Source organism: Monopterus albus, unplaced genomic scaffold (assembly GCF_001952655.1).
Source record: "Monopterus albus unplaced genomic scaffold, M_albus_1.0 scaffold64.1, whole genome shotgun sequence".
In the NCBI taxonomy this organism is placed as follows: Eukaryota; Metazoa; Chordata; class Actinopteri; order Synbranchiformes; family Synbranchidae; genus Monopterus; species Monopterus albus.
This window is the reverse complement of record NW_018127944.1, coordinates 1,186,795-1,211,900: the sequence shown is the minus strand read 5'-3', so window position 1 is coordinate 1,211,900 and position 25,106 is coordinate 1,186,795. Positions and strand designations below refer to the sequence as shown.

Here is a 25,106-nt window from a genome sequence, read left to right as displayed (position 1 = left end):
AAACGTTTTTTTTTTACAAGTTCAGGATTGTTCTGTCCAAATGCCAGGCAACAGAAGTTTCAGTTAAACAAACATTCGACAGAGCTGCTCTGGATGCAGAAATAAATGCATGGCTTGAGATGTGCATAAGAGCACAGTTTGTCTTGACAAGTAGCATCAGACTGAGAAAAGGTCAAGACAGGTGGAAATAAGGCTGTAATGTTTAACTCAAGACAGAGAAGGACTTGTTCATGACACTACAGTTATAGTCTTTTCCAGCAGTACGTATACTGCATACAAAAGCCACTGGTAAACAACATCATCCTGACCTGAACAGTGAACTAAGGAGGAGACATGTTAGCAGCTTAGCTTGAGTTGAGAGCTTTGTGACACCATCTCCAAAACAAAGAATAGTTTGATTTTGTTGCAAAGTTGGCATTTACATGCATCGTGTTCAACTAATAATTTTATGCATCATTTTTTATTCCCTACTAATTATTTATAATTATTTTTATTCCTCTCCAGGTGTTCTGGAGCTCCACTGTAATATTTTTTCAGTCTTTTCTCACCCTTCTAATGAAAGTCTGGAGGGGTGATATCTGGGGTTTTGTCTTTTTGTCAGCAATCCCTTACATCACATACAGTATCTCTGCTCAGGTGCTGCAATTTCTGCACTGGTTCAAAATGTAATAAATGAATAAATTATGTTACCTAAACCCAGGCTAGATTAATGAGACTGGACTGGGCAGTCTGTTGCTTTGAATCAAACCTAATTATGCTGTCCATGCATGTTAGGAATTTCAGAACTAAAAGATTTAAACTGTTCTTTGCACAAAACTTCTAAAATTGTTTTGCTACACAGTCAAATTAAGTGATTTATATGGGAACTTATTGGTGCATGTATTAGATATAAATAAATTAATTAATAATTTAAATTGTATTGTGTTTAAATTACATTCTTGCATTTGTTTTGCAAAAACCAAAAAATAGGAACGGTGCCCTTCTGCAGCAGAATCACTAGAGACACTTTAAAAAATATGTCAAAAACTTAATGTTTCACTACCATAGTGAACATACTGCACAGTGCAACGGACAAGCTTATCATTATATAATATATTTGACCTAAAGTATGTCAGATGTACGTATTTGCTCCAGATTGGCTGTGTCTAATATTTTCCTGCTGGATTTAAGAAGAAGATAATCTCCTTTTCCTGTTATGTTTGTGTTTAAGAACACAAGGTCAGGGAGGTTCAGCCCAGTCTCAGCACTGTGTAACCTGAAATGTTATTAAAGCGCACAATTAATAAAAGTCTCTTCACAGTTTTTCTGGTGTAAACAAAGTCTGTACATCTGTAATAAAGAAAAGAGGCCAAAGTGATTGATGTGAAGAATCAGGGAGGAAAAAATATGAAGCCCATTCTACTTTGTTCATCTGGATTTAAAAATTCACTAAATGACAAGAAATATACACACATAACACGAACAAAGTATCTATCAATGTGAAAGATGTGAACATGTTACATGCTTTCTTGTTTTTCATTCCAGGAAGCAGCGAACAGGATGACTGCCAGACTCCCACTGTATCTACTTGATTTATGTTTCCTCTCTTTCATGTGGAAGCCTTTAAAACACCAGAGCTGCTGGTTTTGGTTCAGTGAATCCGACATCATGGTGTCAGAGAAAGACTTGTTTGTGACGGCTGCTGTCCTTGTTGTTGCCCTCATCTCACAGAGTAAGTTTGCACTGGCATTGCTTCTTTATTAACTAGTATTTCATCCATTTATTTTTTAATTCTCAGGAATTTAGTATTGAGATTTTTATTGAGCTGTTTTATATTGTGCATTTTGCTGTAACTCTAGTTGTACTAAATGTTTTCCTACTTTATTGTTTGTCATCTCACTCCACTTATATTGAAAGGTGTGGTTTAAATAGCTGTGGAAAGTGCTTCTATCTGACCGTGTGTTTTGTTCATTTGAGGTGAGGGTATAATTGGGGGCAGGGAGGCAGCGCCACACTCTCGGCCCTACATGGCCTCCATCCAGATGCCAGAAGGAGAGAAAATGATCCATGAATGTGGAGGGTTTGTGATTGCAGATCAGTGGGTGATGACTGCAGCCCACTGTCTGCCAACCGGGTGAGGAAACCTTCCTCTGAGCACAATGGATGCAGCTGGTAGACAAAGGGCACAAGATTAGGAAAAGTCTGGTATATTTAATCCAAATGACAACGTTTTTTTACTTCAACACATAAATGTTTTCTGTGTTAGCACTTCTGTAGCTCAAAGTTTAATTAATGCTGTTTTTGTGAAATAATTCTGTAACGTTTTCACAGTGTTTTGTCATTATTGTTCATGGTCTTCCCACTTTATGGTCAAGGTCAAGGTCATTACAATGTTTATGTAATATAAAAAGGAAACAACATCATATAACAGTACGCTTTAATGATGTTTCTATTGTGTTTATTCATAGGCCAAATGGAAGGATAGTAGTGTTGGGAGTCCATTCTCTGAGTGAACCTGAAGAGACACAGCAAACCTTTGACATTTTGGAACTTCACAACCACCCAGACTTCAGCGTGTCAAATTATGATAATGACATTGCTTTAATTAAGGTAAGTGTATCTTTTGTGTCAGTTGTCAGCGGTACAGAAGTCTAAACACCATCAAAAAGTGAAATTAAATGATAATTTTGGATGACTTTTCTGTGTGATTTTGGCAGTTGGACCGCCCAATTAATGTCTCTGAAGCGGTCAAAGCTGTGGAATTCCTGCGTGCAGGCGGCGTGAACCCTGACACCAATGCAGAGGTCGACACAGCCGGCTGGGGATCCCTAGACAACCTGGGGTCCAGGCCAGACAAGCTCAAAGAGGTGGTCATTGAGGTGATGAACCCAGCTCGGTGCAAACGCGGTGACTACTTTGGCAGGAAGTTCACTGATAACATGATATGTGCACACAAAGTATGTCCTGACCCCTGTGATCAACCATACAAGAAGGAAGACAGTTGTGATGTAAGTTTTAGTGCCTCCTTTTCTAATGAATGTTGAATTTGTTCATTGTTGTTAACAAATGTGATAAAGACCATGAGCGTAGTTATCTGCATTAAAAGTAGCATATGTTAGATTTGTAGATATGTAGACTCTTGTTACATGATACGCTGTAGGGGTGTGGTAGAGGTGTTTTCAGTTACCTCAGTTAACTTTCACTTTCATTCACTGCTTGCTGCCAACCAGAGTTTGTCAACTGCAGGTTTAAATATTATAATTTCCTGTTTAAGACCCTTTCTATTTGTCTTTGTGTTGCCTTTCAGGGTGACTCTGGAGGTCCTCTGCTCTACAATGGTATTGTAGTGGGCATTACGTCAAACGGAGGAAAGAAGTGTGGTCTTATTAAAAAGCCTGGAATTTACACCATCATCTCCCATTACACGGAGTGGATTGACAACACCATGGCAGTGCAGCCAACATTAGAACCACCTTAACAAATAAAGGAGAGCCGTTTTTATCTGCAGCCATTTCAACCACTGCTTTGTCTGAGTCACTAATTACTCTACTTAGATATGAAGCTGATGCACCCATAGGACATTATGTTTCTTTGTCATTTGCATCTAATGCATAGTTACAGAGATAAATGTCCAGCATGATGATCAACACAAATGATATATTTCACATCATTTTATCAAATCACTGTATAAAAGTATCAATAAAATACAGTTTATCACTTTCAAGTGTCACATCTGCCTTGAATTGTTTGTAAAAAATTAACAAATAAGCAGCTGATGTTGTAAAATAACAAAGAAAGATGTGCTGAGCTAAAAATATCAACACAAAGGGTTCCGTAAACCATAAATAAAACTTTATTATAGGTACAATGACATTATCTACTTTATATTTCATTTGATTTTTGTGCATTCATGTGGACAGCAAAGTAAGAATTTCATTGTACAGGGAAACATGTTTCCTAACTGTGCATATGACAAATAAACACTTTGACCTTTGACCTGGAGCAGACTAACTGCAGTAACAAAAACCCTCATTTGAATGCTAAATAACAAGACAAAGCAGATTAAGTCACAGATTGAACAGAAATAAGTGACATTATACAATAACTGGTATAATAAAAATGAAACAACATTTAGCATAAGTCTTGTTTTCATGCAGTTGTTTCAGTTTGTTAAAGGATGGTGTTAAAGGCTGTAACTGTTATATAAGCACATCTCACAAACTCGTCAGATAAGTCCTCATACCAACTGGGAAAGTCCAAAAGTAAATCACATCTGCAGCTGTATTTCTTCCTCCCTCCTCTGCTCTGCACAGATAAACAGAGACATTAATAATTCCTACTGTGTTCTGTTCTTGGAAAATCCCCACACCACCTCCAACATATCTTAGTTTGATTTAAAAAAAAAACGAGTGTGCATGTTATTTGAACTTAATAAATGTATTATGATAGCCTTTAATCTCTCTACATATAATTCTAACAATATATAGTAGAAAGGCAGTTTTCTTAAATTGCAAAGGTTTCAGATTTTGTTCATTTCACTCATTTAGACTACACCAGTGGTGACTCTCTGCCAGTGATCAAGCTGTCAAAAGTAAACCATGCCAATATCACCTATAAACACAACAAACTTGCATTGTATTGCAGTACAATTCAAAACGCCTGTAGTGGCAACTTGTTCCACATGGCTGAGTCAACACTTCTCACTAGAACCGAACACTAGAAGCTTCAGACAGGTAATATTAATTATACTGTACTGGACTGTATCAGGTGGAGCAGGCCTCCTATCTGCAGTGAGTATAGAGGCAAGTGTCTCTTAATACATAGTCTGCTTGCATCTTCTTCCTCTCCTGCAGCTCCTGCAGAGACAATCTCTTCATTGCACAGGAGCATTGTCTATGTGAGGCAACCCATTTGTTGATTCTTGAAAGCAGGTCTTTCACCAGAGAATAGCTCAAAGCACTGATCAATTTCTCTTTCCAGAATTAATATTACAGTAGAAGATTTCTAATTGCCAGGGAGAGCCATTAGGAAAACTATAGTAGATTATAATTCATATAAATCACGTTGTAACTGTATCCCCCCCCCTAGTGGGAGAATTTGCTGCATGTGAATGTCTGAAAATGCAGTTCAGCAAAAATGAATGTTCATGTAGAAAGGAAAGATCTGAAAGTGGATAATGTTCTAAAATATTTGTTTTTTAAATGTCCCACATTAAATAAAAGTTGATCCAGAAAGTCACACGGCCCTGTTTCAGTAACTTCTGTATTGAACTCCATGTTTGTACAGATGTAAATTTTTTATTTATCTTTACAAATTCAGATTTAAAACTATAAAAGCAAAAAAAATCTGTATTACCATCAGTGCTGTATCATCTGGCGATACAGCATAATTTTGTGGCTCATCATAGTCTCCTCAGGATTCTTTTTGTCTCCTTTTTCTTTTGATCAGTTTACCTTTTTACTCATTTAGGGCTGTGTTTGGTGACTTCAGCAAGTCTGGTTGATGGCTCCATTTGACTGCTCCTATATTCCTCTCTGTATCCTATCACTAATGATGAAGCTACGAAGGGACAATTAATATTGATAGACACACTCTGTACTACACAGACACAGATGAAGTAGTCTGTGTGCAGGAGTTCCCCCACAATGCAGCTGAGATTTCCTTGGGATTGCACCATCACCCTGTGCTGCTGCGCACCGCTGCCTGCAGCTGTCAAAACGGCCCAAAACAACACAGGGCTACAATATAAAAAGGGGGACGTCAATTGGTAAATTCAAATACATTAATTTCTAATGGCCTATTTTGGCCGACACGTATTAAGATCTTATGTATATACTAAAAGTATCTGAAATAAAATTAACTAATGCTGTGTACTGTCATAGTTTACCCCAAAGTATTGTTAAAATATTCTGGACGCCCCTATTTATCGAATGGTACACTCCGTTGCTAAGCTATCTTGTGTAGACATTCTCCACTGTGATGGAGTTGCTCGGCCTGAAAATTAAGAGTATATAACGTTGTCCAGTTCAAAACGTTAATTGTGTGCAAAATTTACAATGGCCGGTATAAGGAGAGTTAACGGAAAATTGTCGGGAATCAACGCAGCTATCAGGTAAGGTTAATATCGAACTGGGTTTACAAAAAAAGCTTCAGTTAAGCGGTCGAGCTAGCATTAGCTTAGCTCGAACCGCCGTTCGTTAGTAAATGGTCCAACACCAGTTATCGTTAACTAGTTAGCGGTAACTGTATCGCTAGCAACACGTTAGCAATTTGTCGAGTGAGGTAACGTTATAGATTACAATTGCGATGTTGTTTAAGATAATGTCAAATTATTCATCTGTGCACTGCGTCAACATCCATTGCCTCGTACCCTAGCCAGCTCATTTTTATTAGCTTAACTTAAATTGCTTGCTAGTTATGCATAACGATAACTTAATGGGGGTCTGTTCAATTGTCCAAAACAAACAAAAATTAGCTAAAGTCATGACGATAACTAGGTTAACGTTACATCTCATTAATGTTATCCTACAATTGAGTAACTGTTATCTCATCTGTTGAAGCAGTGCCATTTATATGCATTTAATATGACAAAACTGGCAATCACGAGGTCTGTCTCATAATTATGAGCGATATTTGGGATAATTCTCTTAGCTTTTGACAAATGAGAGTTAGCTATAGCGTGGCTATTGAAGTCATACTTTGAAGAAGTCGCTCATACTGTAGCTATGAAAGTTTTTTTCCTTATAAATTCGCTCCCAGTCGCAAACTTCACCTGCTGCTTGACAAAAAAGTGATTGTTTCCTACATCAGTGGAATCTGTCGACATGAACATGAGATATCTATCATGATGAAATGTGGTTGAAATCTTTTGAAACAAACCTTGTGTTTATTTTTTTAAAGAGCTGTTTTCAAGGTCAATAATGAAGCTTTTCACTCAAAATTCACTTGTAGTTAATGTTAATAACTAACGATACATTTTTATTGTTGTGCTTTGCAGCTGCTGTCGCCTGCGTCAGGTTCAGTCTCTGCTCTGTGAAGCTGGCACTGCCACTCCTGATGGCATCCTGTGCTCTCTTGGTACGTAAAGTGACAGACCTGTAAATCTTTAAAAACTGCCAACAGCTAAGGCCTGAGGAAACTGTTTTTCACAGCAAATGCTGAATGAAACAGTTTATGTGTTCATTCCAAAACAGCCAACAAATATCAATGTCTCTTTTTTCTTTTGTTTGGGGTTTTGTTTGTTTGTTTCAGGAATTGACAGTCGATATAATGAAGGTTGCACTGAACTGGCTAAATACCTGTTCTATGGACTATATAGTCAGCTGAATGTGGAACATGTGCTTGATGAATTTCCTGAAGAAATGTTGGATGGTGAGTTTCTGAAGTATTTTTCTAACTGTGCTTTTAATCATATTTTTGTGGTTGTTGTAATTGTTACTTACTCTGATACATTTCTTGTCTACTTACTAGATGTGATCCTGCTGATTAAGGCAGAGTGTGTTCATCTGTACTGCAACCCACTGAACTATAGTTACCTGTTGCCCTACGTGTCTCACTGGAGGAACCTGCATCTCTACTGCATGACAGAGGCAGAGGTTAAAAAAGCCCTGTTCCTCCCTACAGGCCTGGCATTCCTATTAATTACAGTTCCCGTAGCAGCAACCTTATTAAAGTATTTGTTAATGTATCCACCTGACTGGTATTTTGGTTTTTCAGGCATTAGACGGGTCTTCTTAAATGTATCATAATGAAAGCAGTCCATTCAACCTTTGTTGCTTCTAACAGTCGCATATCAACACAACGTTTGCCAGACCTGTTTCATTGCTGAACTTTTTAAATATTGTAGCAATAACTGTTATTGTTATTTCAGAGATGAAGTCACTTTCTAAGTCATCTGCCCCTGTAATCTTTCCACCTCCACACACACAGTATGAAGATGAGGAAGCAGCAGAGGAATTCAAAATCTCCAGTTTTGTCACAATGGTGCAGGATTGCTATCGTATTGGAGTACCTTACAGCTCCCAGGGTACATCATCACATTTTGATATCCGCATTCATTCACTACACTTGTGCTTAAGATTATTGTGAAAAGTGCTCACACATTAACCTCATGACATTACATGAATAACAGTAAGTTGGAATTTAGTGTAGTTTTTCCTACTTGACAGCCTGTAACTACTATTACTCAGCAACACAGGGAATAATACTTGCTCTGCTGTTTTTTAGGACACATCCAGAAGTTTGATATGTTTATGGTGGAAAAGTGGCCACTAATTCAGGCATTTGCCTTGGAAGGCATTGGTGGAGGAAGCTTTTTTACCATCAAATACAAGGTACATTCAGAATGTTGAAAGTGATAATTGCTAAGCGTTGATGGGTGATAAACCTGTGAAAGATATTTTGTATTAGAGCAGTTTGTGGAACTACACTGGTCTTGTGATTCTATGTTTCTTATTCCATTCCTTTTTTCCAGCTTATGGATATGAGTGAGAAGCTTTGGCAGGTGTACAACAGACTTGACCCAGTGTCTCTGGACCAACTCCTTGCCGAGGTGCCACAGACATTCTTTATTCTCTGGCTGTTCTAGCTTTCATAGGATTCTGCTGCATCAATACACGCATGTTCATAGACCTGTTGTTTCTATTAAGACGATGGATGCTTTGTTTTATTTACCATTAATCAACAAAATTATTACTTTTTTTTGTTCTTGAAATCTAAAGTGTATTATAAATCACCACACAATTTCATATTAATAAATAGTTAACAGTAGTTGATTAAAAAGTTAGTCAGCAGAAACATATTGAACTGATGAATTTAGACTTTGTTGGGTTCATTTTTAATTTACATTTTTTGGTAGAAATTTAAATGAACAATTTTAAAAAGTAATTTAATCTGTAAGGAAAAACCAGTAGTTGCAGTGCTACCCCACTGATACAGATGCAGCATTATACCCAGAGATAGGATATGGACACCTCCCAGAACTGGTGGCTGAAGGATGATTTTTGGCCCAGTATGGTATGTGAAGTTATGGACATGACCAGTCAGTATGCTGTATACTCCAACCTGGGTGTTGTTTATTTTAGGACTTGGTTAACTTTGAGAAGCAGTGGACTTGCTTTTTCTCCAGCATGGACCTGGAGAACCATCTGTCCATCTTGGAGCTGTCTGAAGCACAGGCAGGAGAGGTGAGTTTATAGCCACCTTGTCCTACAAGAAAAGTCGTAAACTTTACAACAAATGCAAAGAGTATTTTCAAATGGCATTGTCCGGCCTTTGGTCCTAGTTGTCAGCTAAGTGTACTTTTATCCGCATTAAGTCTATTCTTATTGATCCACAGGCATTCCGTACATATTACTCTCATGGACTGATCTCGAGCAACATCACAGATAAAAGGTATTCCTCATATTCAACAAACAGATGTTGTGGTCTGTAGAATGAAAAAATACTATTCTAATCAAATGTTTCTTTGTTTTTCAGTAAAAGTCAGCAGCCCTTTGTGTTGTTTGGGAAGCATTCCTCCTCAGAGGATCTGGAAAGCTATTTGTTCAACTTTCCCTCAGAGAGCCATCAGGTCCGCAACACAGGGCCTCGGGGTTCCATAGCCAGACACATGGTGAGTAGCAACAGCTGAGTGAAGCACAGTAGCTGTGGTGGTGCAGAGAGCAAATCAGGAATAGGAATCAGTGTAATGTCAAAAAAGGACATATCTAATATTATAAAGTACTCACATTACTGTAGGATTCTTTTAAGTCCTGGGCATCTGCCAAAGGGGTTAGTAGAGTAGAAGCCCTGCCACATTTGAATGGCATGCTTAAAGATTTTATAGATCACATTGCTCAAGATAAGGAGGCAAAATGGCCTGCAGCACCACCTGGTGAAGTAATAAGTACAGTCAGTGCTCAGTGACATGCAAATCATCTAATGCTAGGACATGTGATTGTTGCTTCCTATATCTCCTGCAAATGTAAGATTTAACTTATTTTGCGCCATTGTCTGTGTCATTTGGGAAGTAGGAACATGCCTTGAGTCAGTCTTTCAAAAGAAACACTTTTTTGTCCATTAGATTCTGCAGTGTGTGGCTCCCAAAGGACCTCTAGCCTGCTCCCGAACATATTTCCTTGGGACCACCCACACCCCATATCTCGGTGAGCATTTACCTGACTTTGCTTATATAATATTGATCAATTTGATACAGGTTTTTTATATTTTATATTATGGTCCTTTAGCATCACATTTCATGGGGAGCCCTGCTCCAGAGTATAGTTTGATACCCCAGGGGTTAAATCAGCACTAGCTAACCCTCTGTCAGAAATGCAAGTGTGAAAGGTCGCCCTGCAGCATTCAGAATGGCCTTAGCTGGACATGGGTTACAGTAAGTGTAACGTGGGCCCTTATTTTTTTCAGTAGTATATAATTAGTTTACACTCACTCTATTTCATCCACAGGAAATCAAAGCTCAGAGCAAAAGAAAACAGAAGTCTTGTAAGTGATTTAATTTTGGATGTAGTAGGCAAATCATTATTCTCCTCTCTTGAGCTATTGGTTGGCCATTGTTAAGTGTCTGAAAATGTTTTGATGACTTTTTTCCCAGACTTTTGTCACAGATTTATTCAGCTGCTGTCCAAGCAGTTCTTTCAGGAATCAAATGCTACTCCTGTACCTCCAGTGCTACCAAGGTAAATCAAAAGAGAGCAGCTTTTCTAACATTTATCTTACAGAGTGTACTGTTGTACATATAGTTGCTCATTACAAAATGTTCCAACATTTTAGGCTAAGGATGTAGCTGAGAACACCTTTCTAGTGGCTTTGGACTCGGTGAATTTAAGTCAGTACCACAGCTGCCTCAGGTAGAGATTTTAATTTGTTCACAGTTTGTCCACTATGTGTTTCACTCTGCTTGATGATGCCATTTCTCTCCCAGGTCCAAATGTGAATTCAGCATTCAAGCAGTGAATAACCAAGGGAGGTGGGTCCTGTTAGTCATTACTCATAATGTGCAAGCATTTGATTTCTGTGACCCATGGTGGCATTTTTTATTGTGTTTGAAAATACATAATAAATGGATGTTTTCTTTAAAAAGTGTTTTGTGTTTTTGTAAATATGTGATTTCAGACCTAATGGGTCTGTTTTATTTTTTAATTTTCAGGATCATTTCTCTCACTGATGAAGGAAGTCGTTATGTAGTAAAAACAGTAAGTTAGAGAAACATTTCATATTTTCCTTGTCCAGAGAATCACAATGAAATGATGTTTATACATTGCTCTGAAAAGCTTCTTTATCACAGGGTGGCCGTGGGTGCTTAAAATGTATATATTAAATACAGTTTTACTAGTAAAAGGCCTTAAAAAGTATTAAATTGTCTTAAATTCAGATTGGGTGGGTCATTTTTTTGTCACTTCACTGCAAGAATTCATTTAATCTGTTAGACCAAAGAAGAAGAATTGCTTATTATTTTTAAGAATTGTATGGTCAGTGATGGTATTTTTGTGTTTTCACAAACATATTTGGACATTGTTCTTTTTGCTTTTTTGTTTTTTTTCCTTTCAGATAAGGTCATCTTTGTTGTTGTTGTTTTGTTTTGTTTTTTTGCCAGTTTTTATCATTTTACCTTATTGTTAATTTTGAACTAACATCAGTGTGTTTACTTGGAAAGAGAATAGTTTTACTTTAGGTATTTCCATCTCAAGTTTGGTCTTAAATTTTATTTAAAGTGGTATTAAAATGGTCTTAAAAAGTGGTAAATTAAACTGGTGTATAGCTGTAGACACCCTGCACCGTCATCACTAATTGTATTGTTTTTTTCTAAGGCCTCCATGACTGTCCATGACATCCCAGACCTGCAGCACAATGGAGGGGACCTGGGCTCTGTGGTCTTCTCTGAATCTTTCTTGGAGTCCAGCATCAACATTCAACAGAAAGGTACTGTACTGGTCCTGATGAAGTCTATCAAAATTGATTTCTGATTGATTCATCAGAGGAAATTTGGTTTATTTAAGAAGCAGAACAAATCCACAGGTCACTGTTAACAGAAAAATAAGCAAAAGTCATTTTGAAACAACAGATGACTGGTATAAAAATATCTTATTTCCTATCTGAGGATCATTTCTGTGACTCATCCTCCATGTTTGCCATTCCTTGGCTTTGTTATTTATGCTCCATTTCAAACCAGTCTCTTTCATCTCCTGCAGATGGCACTGTGTCTTCAGACAGCTGCTACACCATCCTGACTACAACTGTGCCTCGCTATGCTTGCTGGCTGGTATTTATTTTATATTACTGTCAAAAACAGAGTCAGTGTTTTGGGTACTGACTAATTACTTAGTCTATTTTAGTCTAGTCTTTTTTTTTCTCTCAGTGTTGTTTGTTTATTTTTAGCTGGATTCTGATGTGAAGTGGTCTGAGCAAGCCCAACATCTTACGAAGGTAAATTCAGATGAGTCATATTCTCACCGCACTACCTGTTTATTGGCCTATATACAGTGCAGTGCCTGTGACATAATGACCTACAATGTGTGTTTTAAACAGAAAGAGGAAGTCACTTGTTTGGGAGCTGCTCTGACTGTAGCTGATGTTGCGTATGTGTTCTCCAGCAGCCAGCTCTCAACACCTGAAGAAGGTAACATAGTTTTATCTTTTTATTGGGGGCAGTATTGTAGATTTTGTGACAAAGATGTGTGATCCTGTATAACCTAATTTTTTTCTCTCTCTAAATTTTAACATTAGGGAAAATCATTTTCTTCTCCGAGGGACTCCTGTTTATCCATTCTCAATATGGGAGCATTACTCTGTCCAAGGAGCACATCAACACCATCAGGTTCTATGATCAGGTATGCAGGTTAATCATATGGCTGGAGGAAACTCTGTGTTTGTGTAATATTTTCAGTTACGAAATGGAAATGCAGTAGTTCACTTTGCATCAGACCACATTGATGCTTTTTCTGTACAAGAATGGCTTTGTTGTTAGTTGAGTCTTAAGTTATAAAAAACTGGTCTTTATTGGATTCCATAAAACTGTGATAAAACATGAAATATGAATGCAGTGAAATTGTTTACACCAACTTGTGTCATTTGTCAGGACTCTGGCGCTGTGGCATCTCTTTTTGTGGAGTATGAGAGCAGCCTGCTTCCACACCTCCCATTCCCTCTGCACAGCTCTGACCAGTGTCTGGTTTTTGCACTTCTGCCCAGGTCTAAGATCCACATGGCCTTTTATTCCAAGGTAAGACCTTTCGCCTGTGAACTCTGGGTTTAAGATGACCCACTGCTGTGACACAAAAAATCTTAATACTTCTCTATTTTATGCTCATAAACGGCTCCAGTTGTTTGACCCTTTTCTCTTGTGGTTTCAGGTTTTGTCGGTGTGGGAAAAGTCAGAATCTGGACTGACTCTGCAATTGCTGAACCAAGAGCAACTGACGTGGAACCAGAAACACATGTAAAGAAACACATTTTCTCCTTTGCCAGTTTAAGCTATCTGTAGCTATTGTTGTATTGTAAGCTATTGTTTGATTGTGTTTTACCAAGGTTCTTTTTTATGTGTACGTGTTGCTTATTAGCATTTGTCATTAATACGTCTTTTAAGCAGGTAGGTAATTATGTTGAAGTTTCTTCAGGAAATCACTCAAAAACAAATTGCACTGACTTTTTTTCTTTCAGGTATACCAGACTACAGAAGCTGCACGACAGTCAGGAACCACCAGTGGCCAAACGCAGAGGCAGCCTGAGGACTTCGTACTCACAGCTGCCTGAGGACATGGACATGTTAGTGCACACTCCCTTCACACAGCATAGTGCTTCAGAGTTGGACCAGCCAAGTCATAAAACCTGATGCTACTGTCAGGAGAATGTCTTCCTGAAATATTACTGAAGTCTGTGTTCCTTGATACACTGTGCTGACCATCTACAGTTTGAAGGTCTTTTCTACTAAGAGAAAGTACAAGTGGAGCAAATATAAGCAAAGAGAACTGAAAATGCTGGTGGAAGGAAACTCAAAGTCTTAACAGTACCTGTAAAATGGTTGCATTTTCTAAAACTGGAGCACTCGTTGCACTCACTCTATTACCTTACAAATACAAAGTCAGTCAAAAACACTTTTTTCCGACTCCTACTCCACTTACTGATTGCTGCATTTTGGTCTGTGCTAGGTTTCTTCAGCACTTTGCCTTGAGCAGTATTGGTCAGGAGCCCATTCTCTATGACCACCTGGGGGTGCTCTTCCCCTCTGCAGAGCTTAAGAACCCAGGCAATGACCAAGGAGACAAGGTGAGCATATTGAAGAAGGTTCAATGGATCTTCCTCTTGAAAAATGTTGACAAGGTAAAACATTTTTCTAGTTCATCTGAGCGTATTTTTTATCAGCTTCACCATATCAGAGTTAGGTTAACTGTGGTAAAGCTGATAAAATAAATATCTGATGTGGGCTTTTTAATGTGTGAAAAGGTTGTCATTACCATCATCACTGGACTGCCAGGAAGTCATAAGAAGAGACTGTGCAACTTCCTGGTCCAGCTGAACAAGGAACGTGGCAGGTCAGAGAGATTTCATCTAACAAGGTTTCATTAGTTCACTACATGTAATATTTTTTGCCTTATCATTTTTAATCATATACAGTCACAAGAAAAAATAATGGAACTTTGCATTTTCCTGGTTTTCTGCATAAGATAGTAATGAAATGTTATGTGATCTTCACCAAAGTCACAAATAACAATCACAGTATTTCTAAGCTGATAAAAGACAAACAGTCATGATCTCTCATGTCTTTATTGAACACACCCATTAAAATACAAAGTGATGGTGGAAAAAGTAATGGCAGCACCTGATGTCACTAAACATCAACAGGAGTCGGGTGTTGGCAAACCTGGAGTCCAGTCAATGAAATGAGAATGGAGGCATGGTTTAGGGCTTGCTACACTTATAAAAGCACTCAAACTGTGTCAGTGTGCTGTCCACAAGCAGCATCAGCTGATGTGAGCCACGGCCTCGCAAAAAAGATCTTAGAAGACCTACCTACAGTCAAGAGTTGTTGATTTGCATGTACATGGAAAGGGTTGCAGAGACTGATCATGAAATATTGTCTTTGGTGAAGATCAGATCACGTTCCATGACCAATTTATGCAGAAAACCAGGAAATTGCAAACGGCGCCATTACAGTTTCTTGTGACTGTATGTTTTAGACAAATGTCTTTTCATTTGCACTTTCAGATGGGTTGTGTACGAACCTAGTCCTGATAGCTGCAACAGCTTCTCAGCCTCTCATCTTCAGCGATATTTGTCCAGCTTTCTGAAGAGCCAGAGAGGGCCAGGAGGCAAACCCCGCTTGGTGGTGCTCACACCTGGGTAAGAAAGCCTACTGATCAGCTCGATACAGCTGGAAACCAGGAAGTCAAAACACATCAGCTCCTTTCACACCTGGGTAAGAAAGCCTACTGATCAACTCGATACAGCTGGGAACCAAGAAGTCAAAACACATCAGCTCCTTTTAGATGTGCATTAACAGATGAGCACATTCAAGATGATGATGATTTCATGTGTATAGTAAAGAATATTAAGGTAAAAGTAAACTAAATGAAAACTGCTGTTGCTTTGACAGACTGATGAAGCCAGCACAGTTACATATCCAATGTCTGAAAAGCGCTGTCCAGTAGAGCAGAGCTGAGATAAATGGAAACATTTCCTTCCAAAAATAGTGTGAAAACAGTGCAATCTGAGGTTCATCATTCAGAGTCTCCAGTTATAGTAATTTCATCCTAGTACATAAAACAGGTCTTAGCATCTGTACTTTCTGAGATATGTTGAGATATTCAAACCCAGTAACGGACAGTATTTGAGGACATTGGAAAAAGACTTAGTTAACTGACTGTTCTTTGTTTTTATGTGACAACATTTACATTTGTAAATATTTTTAACAGATACACAGATGTTCTGGATGTTGTCCAGGCTGTGCTTTTCCATCCTGAGCCAGTTGTCCAAGCATGCTTCACCATTGGCGCTGTCACGGCCTGCGTGGACCCCCACACCTCCTGTATGGAGCACAGGTGAAATTCTTGTCTCCGGAAGATTGGCTGTGAATTCTGTGCTCCATGTCTCACATTGTACACAAGAAAAGTTGTTTTTGTTTGTTTTGGTTTTTGCTGTGCAACTTAAAATGAAGACATTTTGAATTCAACTGTAAGATAAAATCAATGACCTAATTGATAAAAGATGAATGATTTAATTAAATCCCCTTTTGATTCATATGCAGCCAGTTTACTGACTTGGTAGCACATAGTAAACTTGGCAGCCGCTTCACAGTAAATGCCTTCAAGCAGGGCTGCCTGTTTTTGGCAGTGTTTTTACCAGACTCCCAAAGAGTGAAAGGCTGTTACTCAGAAGCATTGGTGTAAATTCAGTTTGCATTATCAGCATTTTAACAGATACTTCAGCAAAAATATATCCAGTGAGTAGAAAATACGCTCCACCTGCAGAATTGCAGTTACAATGGATTTGGTGACCCAGATTCACAACAGCAGCAACCAAAAAAAAAAAAAACTTCTTAAATCACGCCTGCACCACAATCCACTCGTCTGCTGTTTGTTTGCTTTGTATGACCCTGAAACTACCATTAAAACATGCCATTAAAAATAGCTTCCATCTTTATGTAGCAGAATTACCTGCTTACATTTTTGTCTGCAGGCAGTGTTGGTAAAAGTAGCTGCACCAACAAAGATGGGCTGCTACCAACAAATGGTAGTTGTATTTTTAGCGATATTTTAGATATTTTAAACACTAATCTGAAATTGGAGGTGAAAGTTTGACTCAGTTCAGTTTTCAGGTAACATATTGACAGACGGGGCTGGATGTTGACATACTGTTGAAGTATTGGAGGCTTCCAGGATGACGTACCATGACGCTTATGGCTATTAAAAGTCACGGCTGGATCCCTTTTACAGAAGAGATCGGTCCTGCATTTAATCTCACTCTCCTTTTGTTACAGGCTTTAGATGTATCTTACAGAGCTTCTCACTGCCACAGATTGACTGAGCTGCTCCCCACAATATGACATACCACTCTGGTAAATAGGCTGTTTTCCACTGCAGGGCCGAGCTGGGCTGGCCAGTGATGCTTAGATACAGATGAAGTCAGTTTACAAAGTCTAGTTTTTACAACATGCTTGGAAAACCACTGCTGTCTTTCTTCACCAGGCATTTAATTGAAAAGCAAGTAGGTGTTGCAACAAATACCCCGTAAGCAGCTGAAGTATAATAAGTTTTCTCTGTACAGTAACATTCATAAATACTTGAGCATAGGGAAAACGTTTTATTAGGAAAACATCTCACAGGTCAAGGTGATTGTCTCACCAGCTAAGTTTTAATAATAAATCTTGAATGTGTTTTGGATCCTCTGTTGTATACATTTAGTGATGACCCTCCAGTAAAACCCTCATAAGCCCTACTTGGCTCAGCAGTGGAAAATGTATAATAAGAGGTTTAGTTTAGCAGAGTGTTGTGACTTTTCCATTTGAGGCATCTTCAACAAGCCCCCTCTCTGCGTATGGAGGTCTGCAGACCCCTGCTATGGCGCTAATTGGGTGTGGTTAGCCAAGCTTAGGCATGACCTGCTTGTCACCCCCTTCAGTATAGCTCTCTAATCCCCCAGATCCACATGTGTGACCAGCACACCAGTCTGTCATGATCCATTCTTTGTGATGGATGTAGACAGTTGATTACATCAGGAGAGGAAAGATATAAATGCCTTTCAAATGGCTGATTCTCCAGGCTTCCTAAGAGCTGCAGGGGAGAGTCTTTGGTGGCCAGAGGGGCACTTGGCTCACAATGGTTATTTAGAAAGTGGTGTATAACACCGATCAATTCAAATACTCATGATAAATTACGTTAAGATTTAATGAGATTAAAGAATGCTTTTACATTGGTCAGTTGCTAGTCACAGTCATGATGTCATCCCATGAAAAATGCCCTAGAATGGATAATTGGATTGTTAGCTAAGTACCATAACACAGAATTACCTTGTTTATTGCTGCCCAACTTTGACAAGCACCCATTAGTCATAAATAGAGTTATTGTTAGAGGTGATATTGTGGAAGAACACTTAAAGAGGACTGTTTACTTTAGAATTTAAAATACAGCTCATGTATGTGGGGCAGTGGTATCATAAAGGTTGAGAAGTGGGCTTGTGACTGGAGGGTTGCTGGTTCAATCCCTGAATTGACAGGTGGCAAAGCAGCACTTGTCTCACCCTCATTGATTTGATTTTTTTTATTTGATTTGATTTATTCTTTCAAGCATGTAAAGACAGTTGATATATCAACACACATATCCAACAAATGTTAATCCAACATCAATGTGCTTATACCTAGTACATGCTTGAATGGAGTAGGAAGAAGTAATTAATCATTAAGCCTGTTCTTACATATATCTTGATTGACACATACCTTTATATTTATCTTTAAACTCGTCAATTCTATTACTATTTTTTATGTCCACACTTAAATTATTCCATAGTTTTACCCCACTTATTGAAATACAAAATCTTTTTTTGGTTGTACGTATAACATGAATTTTTAAATTTAACTGACCCCTTAAATTATATCCCCCTTCCCTTTCATTAAATAGTTTTTGAATTCCACCAGGTATTCATCAACACCACTGTGGTGCCATTGAGCAAGGCCCTTAACCCCAGCTGCTCCCATGGAGCTGCTCAGTGGCCACAGGTCAGTCTGTGGTTGTACTGTGCAGCTTCCAGGTATGAATATGATCCCTGTCCCTGCAAAAGAGAGGTGGCCTTTCAGTGGACCTAGGAGTCTGGATTAAAAAATGTATCACTCAGTTATGTCACATTATTTTCAACAACACAGCAGTGACCGTCTCAGCACCCTTTATTCAAGTATACTGTATATTTGACTTAAGTTTTTCTGCCTCTTGTCTCTTCACTTTAGGTTTGCTTTTCCTAAGCTGTTGGAGCAGTGCAGCCAAGGTAAGTCCTGTCTGTTGCACTGTCCTACCCACCACATGCCCAACAGCAAAATACCTTCCAGGATCAAATTCTTTCATGGAATACTGAGCAAACTGCACATTATAATTCAGTAATATAGGGGTTTTTTTGTAATGTGTAATGCACTGAGCTGTTCAACTTAGCCAATCCAAACATATGTCATGCTGCCAGGTTATATTGCAAATCTGTGTGATTTTTGCCAAATTAAGTCAGAGAAAAATAAAATAATAATAGTCCTATTCTCAGAGCACAGTAGCATATCAGAGATTCAACACAATCTCCCAGTGAAGAAGTAATATATAATATGTGCAACAATTTTTTGATGTGTGAAATATGCTGCAATGCCAGCCATCCTCCAGAAGCATCATCTTTGACTGGTTAAACATGTGAAATTGGAACCTACTGTATAATGAATGTATTACCCAGGGTCATTGTGTTTTTGTTGTGCACCTTTGAATATTATACATTTCAAATAAAAAGTCCAATTTTTAGTGGTTAACCCATCCTACAGCTCTTCTCCACCACCTCTGTAACAGCACAATGGCCCTTTTTGTTCTTCAAGGTTTTAGGTAAAGTTGAATAGTGTTATTGTAATATGAAAACATACAGACTCAACAAGCAGTGGCTGGTCCTCGTCCCAGTCATCACAGTGTGCACAGTCCATCCTGTATTCTGACCTGACCTGTTGAGAACTTTTATTGGGTTTACCGATATCATTGCTATGTTTGTTACTGGAATGAGAAGATCTAAATTTGGGCAGCAGGGAGGGGGAAGTCTGGGTGGCACAGTTTAATGTCACAGAATTCCTTTTTACTTCTGTTGCTTTTTACCAGTTGTTTTGAAGGAATCTGAATGTCAGTGTCCATAATGCCTTCATCCTGCAGGCAGAACACAGCAGCACTAATGCCAGTAAATCACACCTGGTATATGGTATTTCTGCAGTGGGTACATGTTGTATTTTCAGGAAAGTGAGACAGATTCTCCTGGAATTTATATTCCCTTTTTGTGCCTTGTCGTATGTCAGGTATTGTGAGTACAGTGGTGTTCACCGGGTTGACAGCAGAGCAGAAGCACCCTCTCATGCAGCATGTTCAGCAGTTGGTACGCTCTGCCAACCCCACTGCAGCCTTCATACAGGCAGAGAGAGGAGCTGTCACCAGGTAGGCACACACAGAATCATGATCAATGCCGCACAGAGTCATTTAACTGCTTTTATCGTAGCCTCAAATATCCACTCTGGACTCCATTTTATTCCTTTTTTTTAATCTGTGTGTGAATCTGTTGGGTCAGGTTACTGCTTAATTAGCAAAGGAATGTGTTGTGAACATTTTCCATTGCATTCTGTCCTACTTTAGATTTCATTGTTGTAATTAAAAGCCTAATAGAGATGGAAGACGTTTTCATGTACTTATTCTATATTTTAATGCCGTATTTGCATATGTTTCTAGACTTGTTAGTTGAGTAAACTCTGTTTTCTTTATTAGGAATGAAGATGTGAACCTCATACTGTCTGAGAGCAGCTTCAATGAGCCACAGATGCTGAGAGCACGTTATGTCCTCTACCCTGGATGGTGAGATCTTCATCCTATGTTCCACTCTACTGGTTGTGACCCCCATGTGTCCACACCCAACCTTTTGGCCGCAACACATTGGTGCTGATTCCTGCCTCAGCGTGCCTTAGCCCTGCCTCGCCTCCCTCCCAGTGGTTTAATTGCCACTCAGCTGCAGTGGTGGGGGCATCGGCTGCTGATTGCTCTAAAGCCCTTCAGGGCATCTTGTGTTCTATCAGCGGCTGCTTCCTGGCAGCACAGTAACAAGCTGTTGGCCATGCAGTTGCCATGTACACAGAGGGGTCCCCTTCCCTTTTGGATCTGGTCCATTCAGCCTTCACGCCTTAATGGTCAACCTAATATGAACCCCCTGCTAAATCCTCCCCTCAGATGATGTACTCGATATCTGGCCAGAGTCTGGTCCATGTGATTCACTCAACTTCAAGCTGTAATTTGTTTGTAGTGTGTGTGAAACCTCTCACACATTCTCAGCTTTATGATGAAGACAGGAATCTTTTTTTACCCACTGAGAGAATTTCTAAATTAACAGATTTGTCATCCACTTCCACAGTTTTACCAGCAAATCACATACACTGGCCTCTTTCCTGTGAGCAGCTGGTAGAGCAAACAAGTTTGCAGCCAAAGACAAAATGTCGCACAAACTTTTGGCTTGCTCTAGACTTCTCACCATTTGTGTGATGTGAATGTGTTCTGCGCTTCAGGTGCAAAGGGCGCTTCTTCACTGGTTCTGGGTGTCTGGTCCTCGCCCAGCAGCGTGTGGCCTTCAGCCGGCCCCTAGAGAGGCCTCTATTTACCACCCGCTGTAAAGGTGAGATGGAAACAAAACCTTCCTCCATTTTTGACCCTTACACATGTCAGAAGCTTGAGATACGAGTTGGCAGGGTTTGATGATGATTACATAAACTGCTTTTCCTTCCAAATATGGAGACAACTGAGATCTCCATGTAATTGTCAGCTGTGCATTCTAAAAGGATGCACTTATGACATCTTGCCGCCGGTTTAATTTGAACTATTATTGTTAAGTCCTACAGTTGGTTTCACAAAACTCTCCTAATTTTTCTGTAGCATTCAAGTCATCACTAAGACCAAGCCCCTTCCAGGGAAACGTCTACAACATTTGGGGAAAAGTCAGATTTTCTGGTAGGAATGATGTTTTCATTTTGTTCTTGTCTAATGAAATACATCGCTACTGTTACTCGCTGTTGAAAATTTCCAGATCATATTCTGAATTTCAGAGACCCTGCTTTTATAAACATTTGACCTGCATTTGCATTTCCCGGTTTTGGGAATTATTAGAGAAAAGGTTGCCCCCAAGGCAGGCAAGAAGCCCCTGACGGTAGGAATATTGCTTTGTTGTTGCTCTGGTGTCTGTTGTTTAGAATTCAGCTCATGGTCCACTGGTTTGGTTTCCTCCACATAGTTTTCTCACTCTTTGTTTCATTGGAAGACCTGTGTAGAGTTGTTGCATGAGGAGAGTGTGCAGGTGCCTGTGAGCTGATGTGCAGATATTTGGAGAGAGTTGGGAAGAGACTGTATGATCCTGTGACAAATACTCACATTCCCTTAGGGTAGCTGTACATTTACATCGTTTACATCACTTTTATTAGTTATTTTGCTTTATTTTAGTTGTTGAATTTAGCAGTTGTACATTCAGTGCATATTTTACAGTGAGTCAGGACACGTTTGACATGTTTTATCATGTTTTGTACTGTGAGTCGTGTGAGCCATCTTGGGAACCGAGCTCTGTATGAATGTTAAAACATTAACACCCCACCAACAGCATGCTGTTACCATATGGACCTGCTGTAGCAGGCATTACACTAGGTGTGAACTTTATGTTCGACTTGGATGTGAGCTCCTTCTTCTCTGGAACCTTCAGACTCAGACCAGCTGATGGAGGTGAGCTACAACACAGTGAGCGGGAGCCTGAGCATTGTCCCAGACCAGAGCACTGACCCCACGACGCCAGGCCCCACCAGCACTTCCTGCTTCCTGATCTTTGATGGTGTTGGCCTCACTGAGGATGGATTGAAGGATTGGCTCAGACTATGCGCCAAAGAGGTAGATGTTTAAAGAGCTGTGCTGGTTTTGATGGCTATACACACTGAGACTCATGTGTACTGTAGATCTATTATTTTGGGTAGAACCATTGTGCACACCCACAAGGCTGTTGTTTCTGTTGGCAGAGGCAGAAAAAGAAGCCGAAGAAGACTAAAAATATGCTTTCGTCACAAGAAATCAAAAGCATACATGTGAGTGTTTTTATTTACACCTGTAAAATTATATATACATGTGTGTCTGTGTGTGTGTGTGTGTGTGTGTGTGTGTGTGTGTGTGTGTGTATATATTTGGTGACAATGAATGTAAACATAACTCACTGTGGAGTTTTTCTTCCTCTAAGTATGCTGTCAATAAATGCCACTGTAAGAGCAAAAACATATAAAATTGTTGATGTCAGATACTCTGCTCTGTTACTTATTGTTTTAGTTCCCTCATTTTCCAAAAGAACTTGAGCCGGTTCAGGACCTGTTAGTGCTGTGGGCCTTTACAGAGCTGTAGACTCACTACTTTACATTGTAGCCAAGTGTCATTTCGTCAGTGTTGTCACATGAAAAGATATACTTAAATATTTACAAAATGTGAGGGGGTGTACTCACTTCTGTGGCATACTGTATATTTGGTGACAATGAATGTAAACATAACTCACTGTGGAGTTTTTCTTCCTCTAAGTATGCTGTCAATAAATGCCACTGTAAGAGCAAAAACATATAAAATTGTTGATGTCAGATACTCTGCTCTGTTACTTATTGTTTTAGTTCCCTCATTTTCCAAAAGAACTTGAGCCGGTTCAGGACCTGTTAGTGCTGTGGGCCTTTACAGTCAGTAGCCTTGACTGAACTTGATGTTATGTTTCTGTTTAGATGAGCAGGCACTTGGACCCTCTACCACCAGGCTATTTCTACAATGGTTATCTGTATGTGGACATCTTTGGTGAAAAAAGGAATTTCCATCCCAGTATCCTTTTCTTTTATGTCTAATGTAGAACCTGAGCTGCAGCTCATCTGTCATACTTGCTTGGAAAAGTTTCAAAAGCAGGTACAATTGTTAAACAAAGACATAACTGATACAGATATAATGAACACAAGCCAGTGTGGGTACTGAAAATCACGCTCGCTCTTTGAAGTCTTGGAAAATTAGTACAAACTGACTGTCAAATTATGATAGACGCCTGACTTTTGACCCCCAAAAAACAAATTAATGAACCATTATGCAGGTCTGTCTATATTTAGTTTTGTGAGTAGTGATTGTGCTGAAGTTTTCCTTACATTGCTGTTACTTCAGAAATGGAAGAGTTTATTACAGAGTACATTGCAGAGGCCAACAAAGAGATCGAGCTCTTCAATCGTCAGCTGGAGCTGCAGGAGCAGCCCGACCTGTTTGATCCATGATAGTATCTGTGTGTTTGTCCACTGCCCCCACCTGTTTTATTTAACTCTAAGGGAACCACTGAGGGAGGGCACAGGGGTTATGTACTAAACACTCCACTGGAATGGTCAGTGTGTGTTCACACCACATGCATGTGAAAAACTGCTGCTAGCAGTCCATTCATTATCTTTGTACTGTGACACTTTGTTTCCTAATCTGGGGGAATGAGTAGAGATGGGCCTTCGAACTGTGGCATCACCCGTCAAAAGCCACTTATGAATGGCATGGCTTATTTATACTGCAACATCACTGTGCTCGGAACAGTTGCACTTTGGTGAGTTGATATCCTACTGTATTTAGCAAAAGAAAGTGGCAAGTTGACGTGGTCATTTGTGTTCATTCAGACACATTTGCCAAGAGATGAGTTGCTCACGACTGCAGACAAATCTGAAACATGATGCAACACAAGACTCCACCTTTATGCCAGTGTGATTATCCCACTGAGCCTACAAGCTATGACACTTTGACAGTTGAAGGAAATTTCCAACTGCACTCTGCTACAGCTTGTGCATTTCTGTTTATCACAGTTGGCCAATTAATGCCTCTATTTCTGGGCAGGCATGGATAGCTGTGTGATTCTAGTGGGCTCCCTGGAGGGGTTTCTCAAGAATCGCTCCTCCTCTGTTGTCACCCAATCCACGGCCCACCTGTTTGCTTGTGTGCGTGCCACGCTGCAGCAGTGGGAGGGCTCGGTCATAGACCTGTAAACATTGGACAGCGTGTTGGCTGGGGACAACTGATGAACGATGCCATTAATCATAGTGATGCACCATCCCAGTGCTTTATTTTAAGACTCAAAGTGAATCTAATGAACATGCAATAAAGTAGACTTCAGTCCCTGCAGCAGAGTGCTGGGACTGAGTTATAAAACAGCTGTGGCTGTCCAGAAGCACAGTGAATCTCTGAGGTTGCATGTTGACCACACTTATTATAATGCTGCTAGTTAACACAGTGAGAAACCAGGTAGACATAGTTAAGCAAAGCCTCAGTGCAGCCAGGTGTGGGTCGTTCATTTCACCTTTTCGGTCAGAATGTTCCTTTGTTTATAACATGAACATTCCCATGCCTTTTTAAAATGTCTTG

General features: G+C 39.5%; 2 protein-coding genes across 2 annotated transcripts; both read left to right on the top strand.

Moving 5' to 3' along the window:
• The first annotated feature begins 1,603 nt into the window (after positions 1–1,603).
• On the top strand, positions 1,604–3,709 carry cfd (complement factor D (adipsin)). Its single transcript, XM_020604184.1, has 5 exons — positions 1,604–1,711; positions 1,957–2,113; positions 2,448–2,589; positions 2,697–2,987; positions 3,287–3,709. Exons 1-5 carry the CDS (start codon positions 1,648–1,650, stop codon positions 3,455–3,457), a joined length of 825 nt encoding a protein of 274 aa, XP_020459840.1. The 5' UTR covers positions 1,604–1,647; the 3' UTR covers positions 3,458–3,709.
• A 2,060-nt stretch (positions 3,710–5,769) lies between these two features.
• On the top strand, positions 5,770–24,982 carry dnaaf9 (dynein axonemal assembly factor 9). Its single transcript, XM_020604122.1, has 37 exons — positions 5,770–6,091; positions 6,977–7,056; positions 7,231–7,350; positions 7,450–7,574; positions 7,909–8,005; positions 8,206–8,312; positions 8,453–8,530; positions 9,063–9,164; positions 9,317–9,372; positions 9,457–9,592; positions 10,043–10,124; positions 10,425–10,461; positions 10,571–10,655; positions 10,750–10,826; positions 10,901–10,945; positions 11,126–11,171; positions 11,787–11,898; positions 12,168–12,238; positions 12,355–12,402; positions 12,505–12,595; positions 12,703–12,806; positions 13,055–13,198; positions 13,329–13,414; positions 13,636–13,740; positions 14,124–14,241; positions 14,419–14,507; positions 15,181–15,315; positions 15,888–16,013; positions 18,911–18,948; positions 19,991–20,126; positions 20,451–20,537; positions 21,239–21,345; positions 21,603–21,677; positions 22,417–22,598; positions 22,724–22,789; positions 23,459–23,552; positions 23,880–24,982. The coding sequence occupies exons 1-37, from the start codon at positions 6,036–6,038 to the stop codon at positions 23,984–23,986; spliced, it is 3,450 nt and encodes a 1,149-aa protein (XP_020459778.1). The 5' UTR covers positions 5,770–6,035; the 3' UTR covers positions 23,987–24,982.
• The last annotated feature ends 124 nt before the right edge of the window (positions 24,983–25,106 follow it).

Coding starts and splice junctions, on each gene's coding strand:
- cfd (XM_020604184.1), top strand. CDS start 1,648: ATGGTGTCAGAGAAAGACTTGTTTGTGACGGCTGCTGTCCTTGTTGTT. Junction 2,590..2,696: donor ATGACATTGCTTTAATTAAG/GTAAGTGTATCT, acceptor TGATTTTGGCAG/TTGGACCGCCCAATTAATGT. Junction 2,988..3,286: donor AGAAGGAAGACAGTTGTGAT/GTAAGTTTTAGT, acceptor GTTGCCTTTCAG/GGTGACTCTGGAGGTCCTCT.
- dnaaf9 (XM_020604122.1), top strand. CDS start 6,036: ATGGCCGGTATAAGGAGAGTTAACGGAAAATTGTCGGGAATCAACGCA. Junction 9,165..9,316: donor CTGAAGCACAGGCAGGAGAG/GTGAGTTTATAG, acceptor ATTGATCCACAG/GCATTCCGTACATATTACTC. Junction 12,403..12,504: donor AAGCCCAACATCTTACGAAG/GTAAATTCAGAT, acceptor TGTTTTAAACAG/AAAGAGGAAGTCACTTGTTT.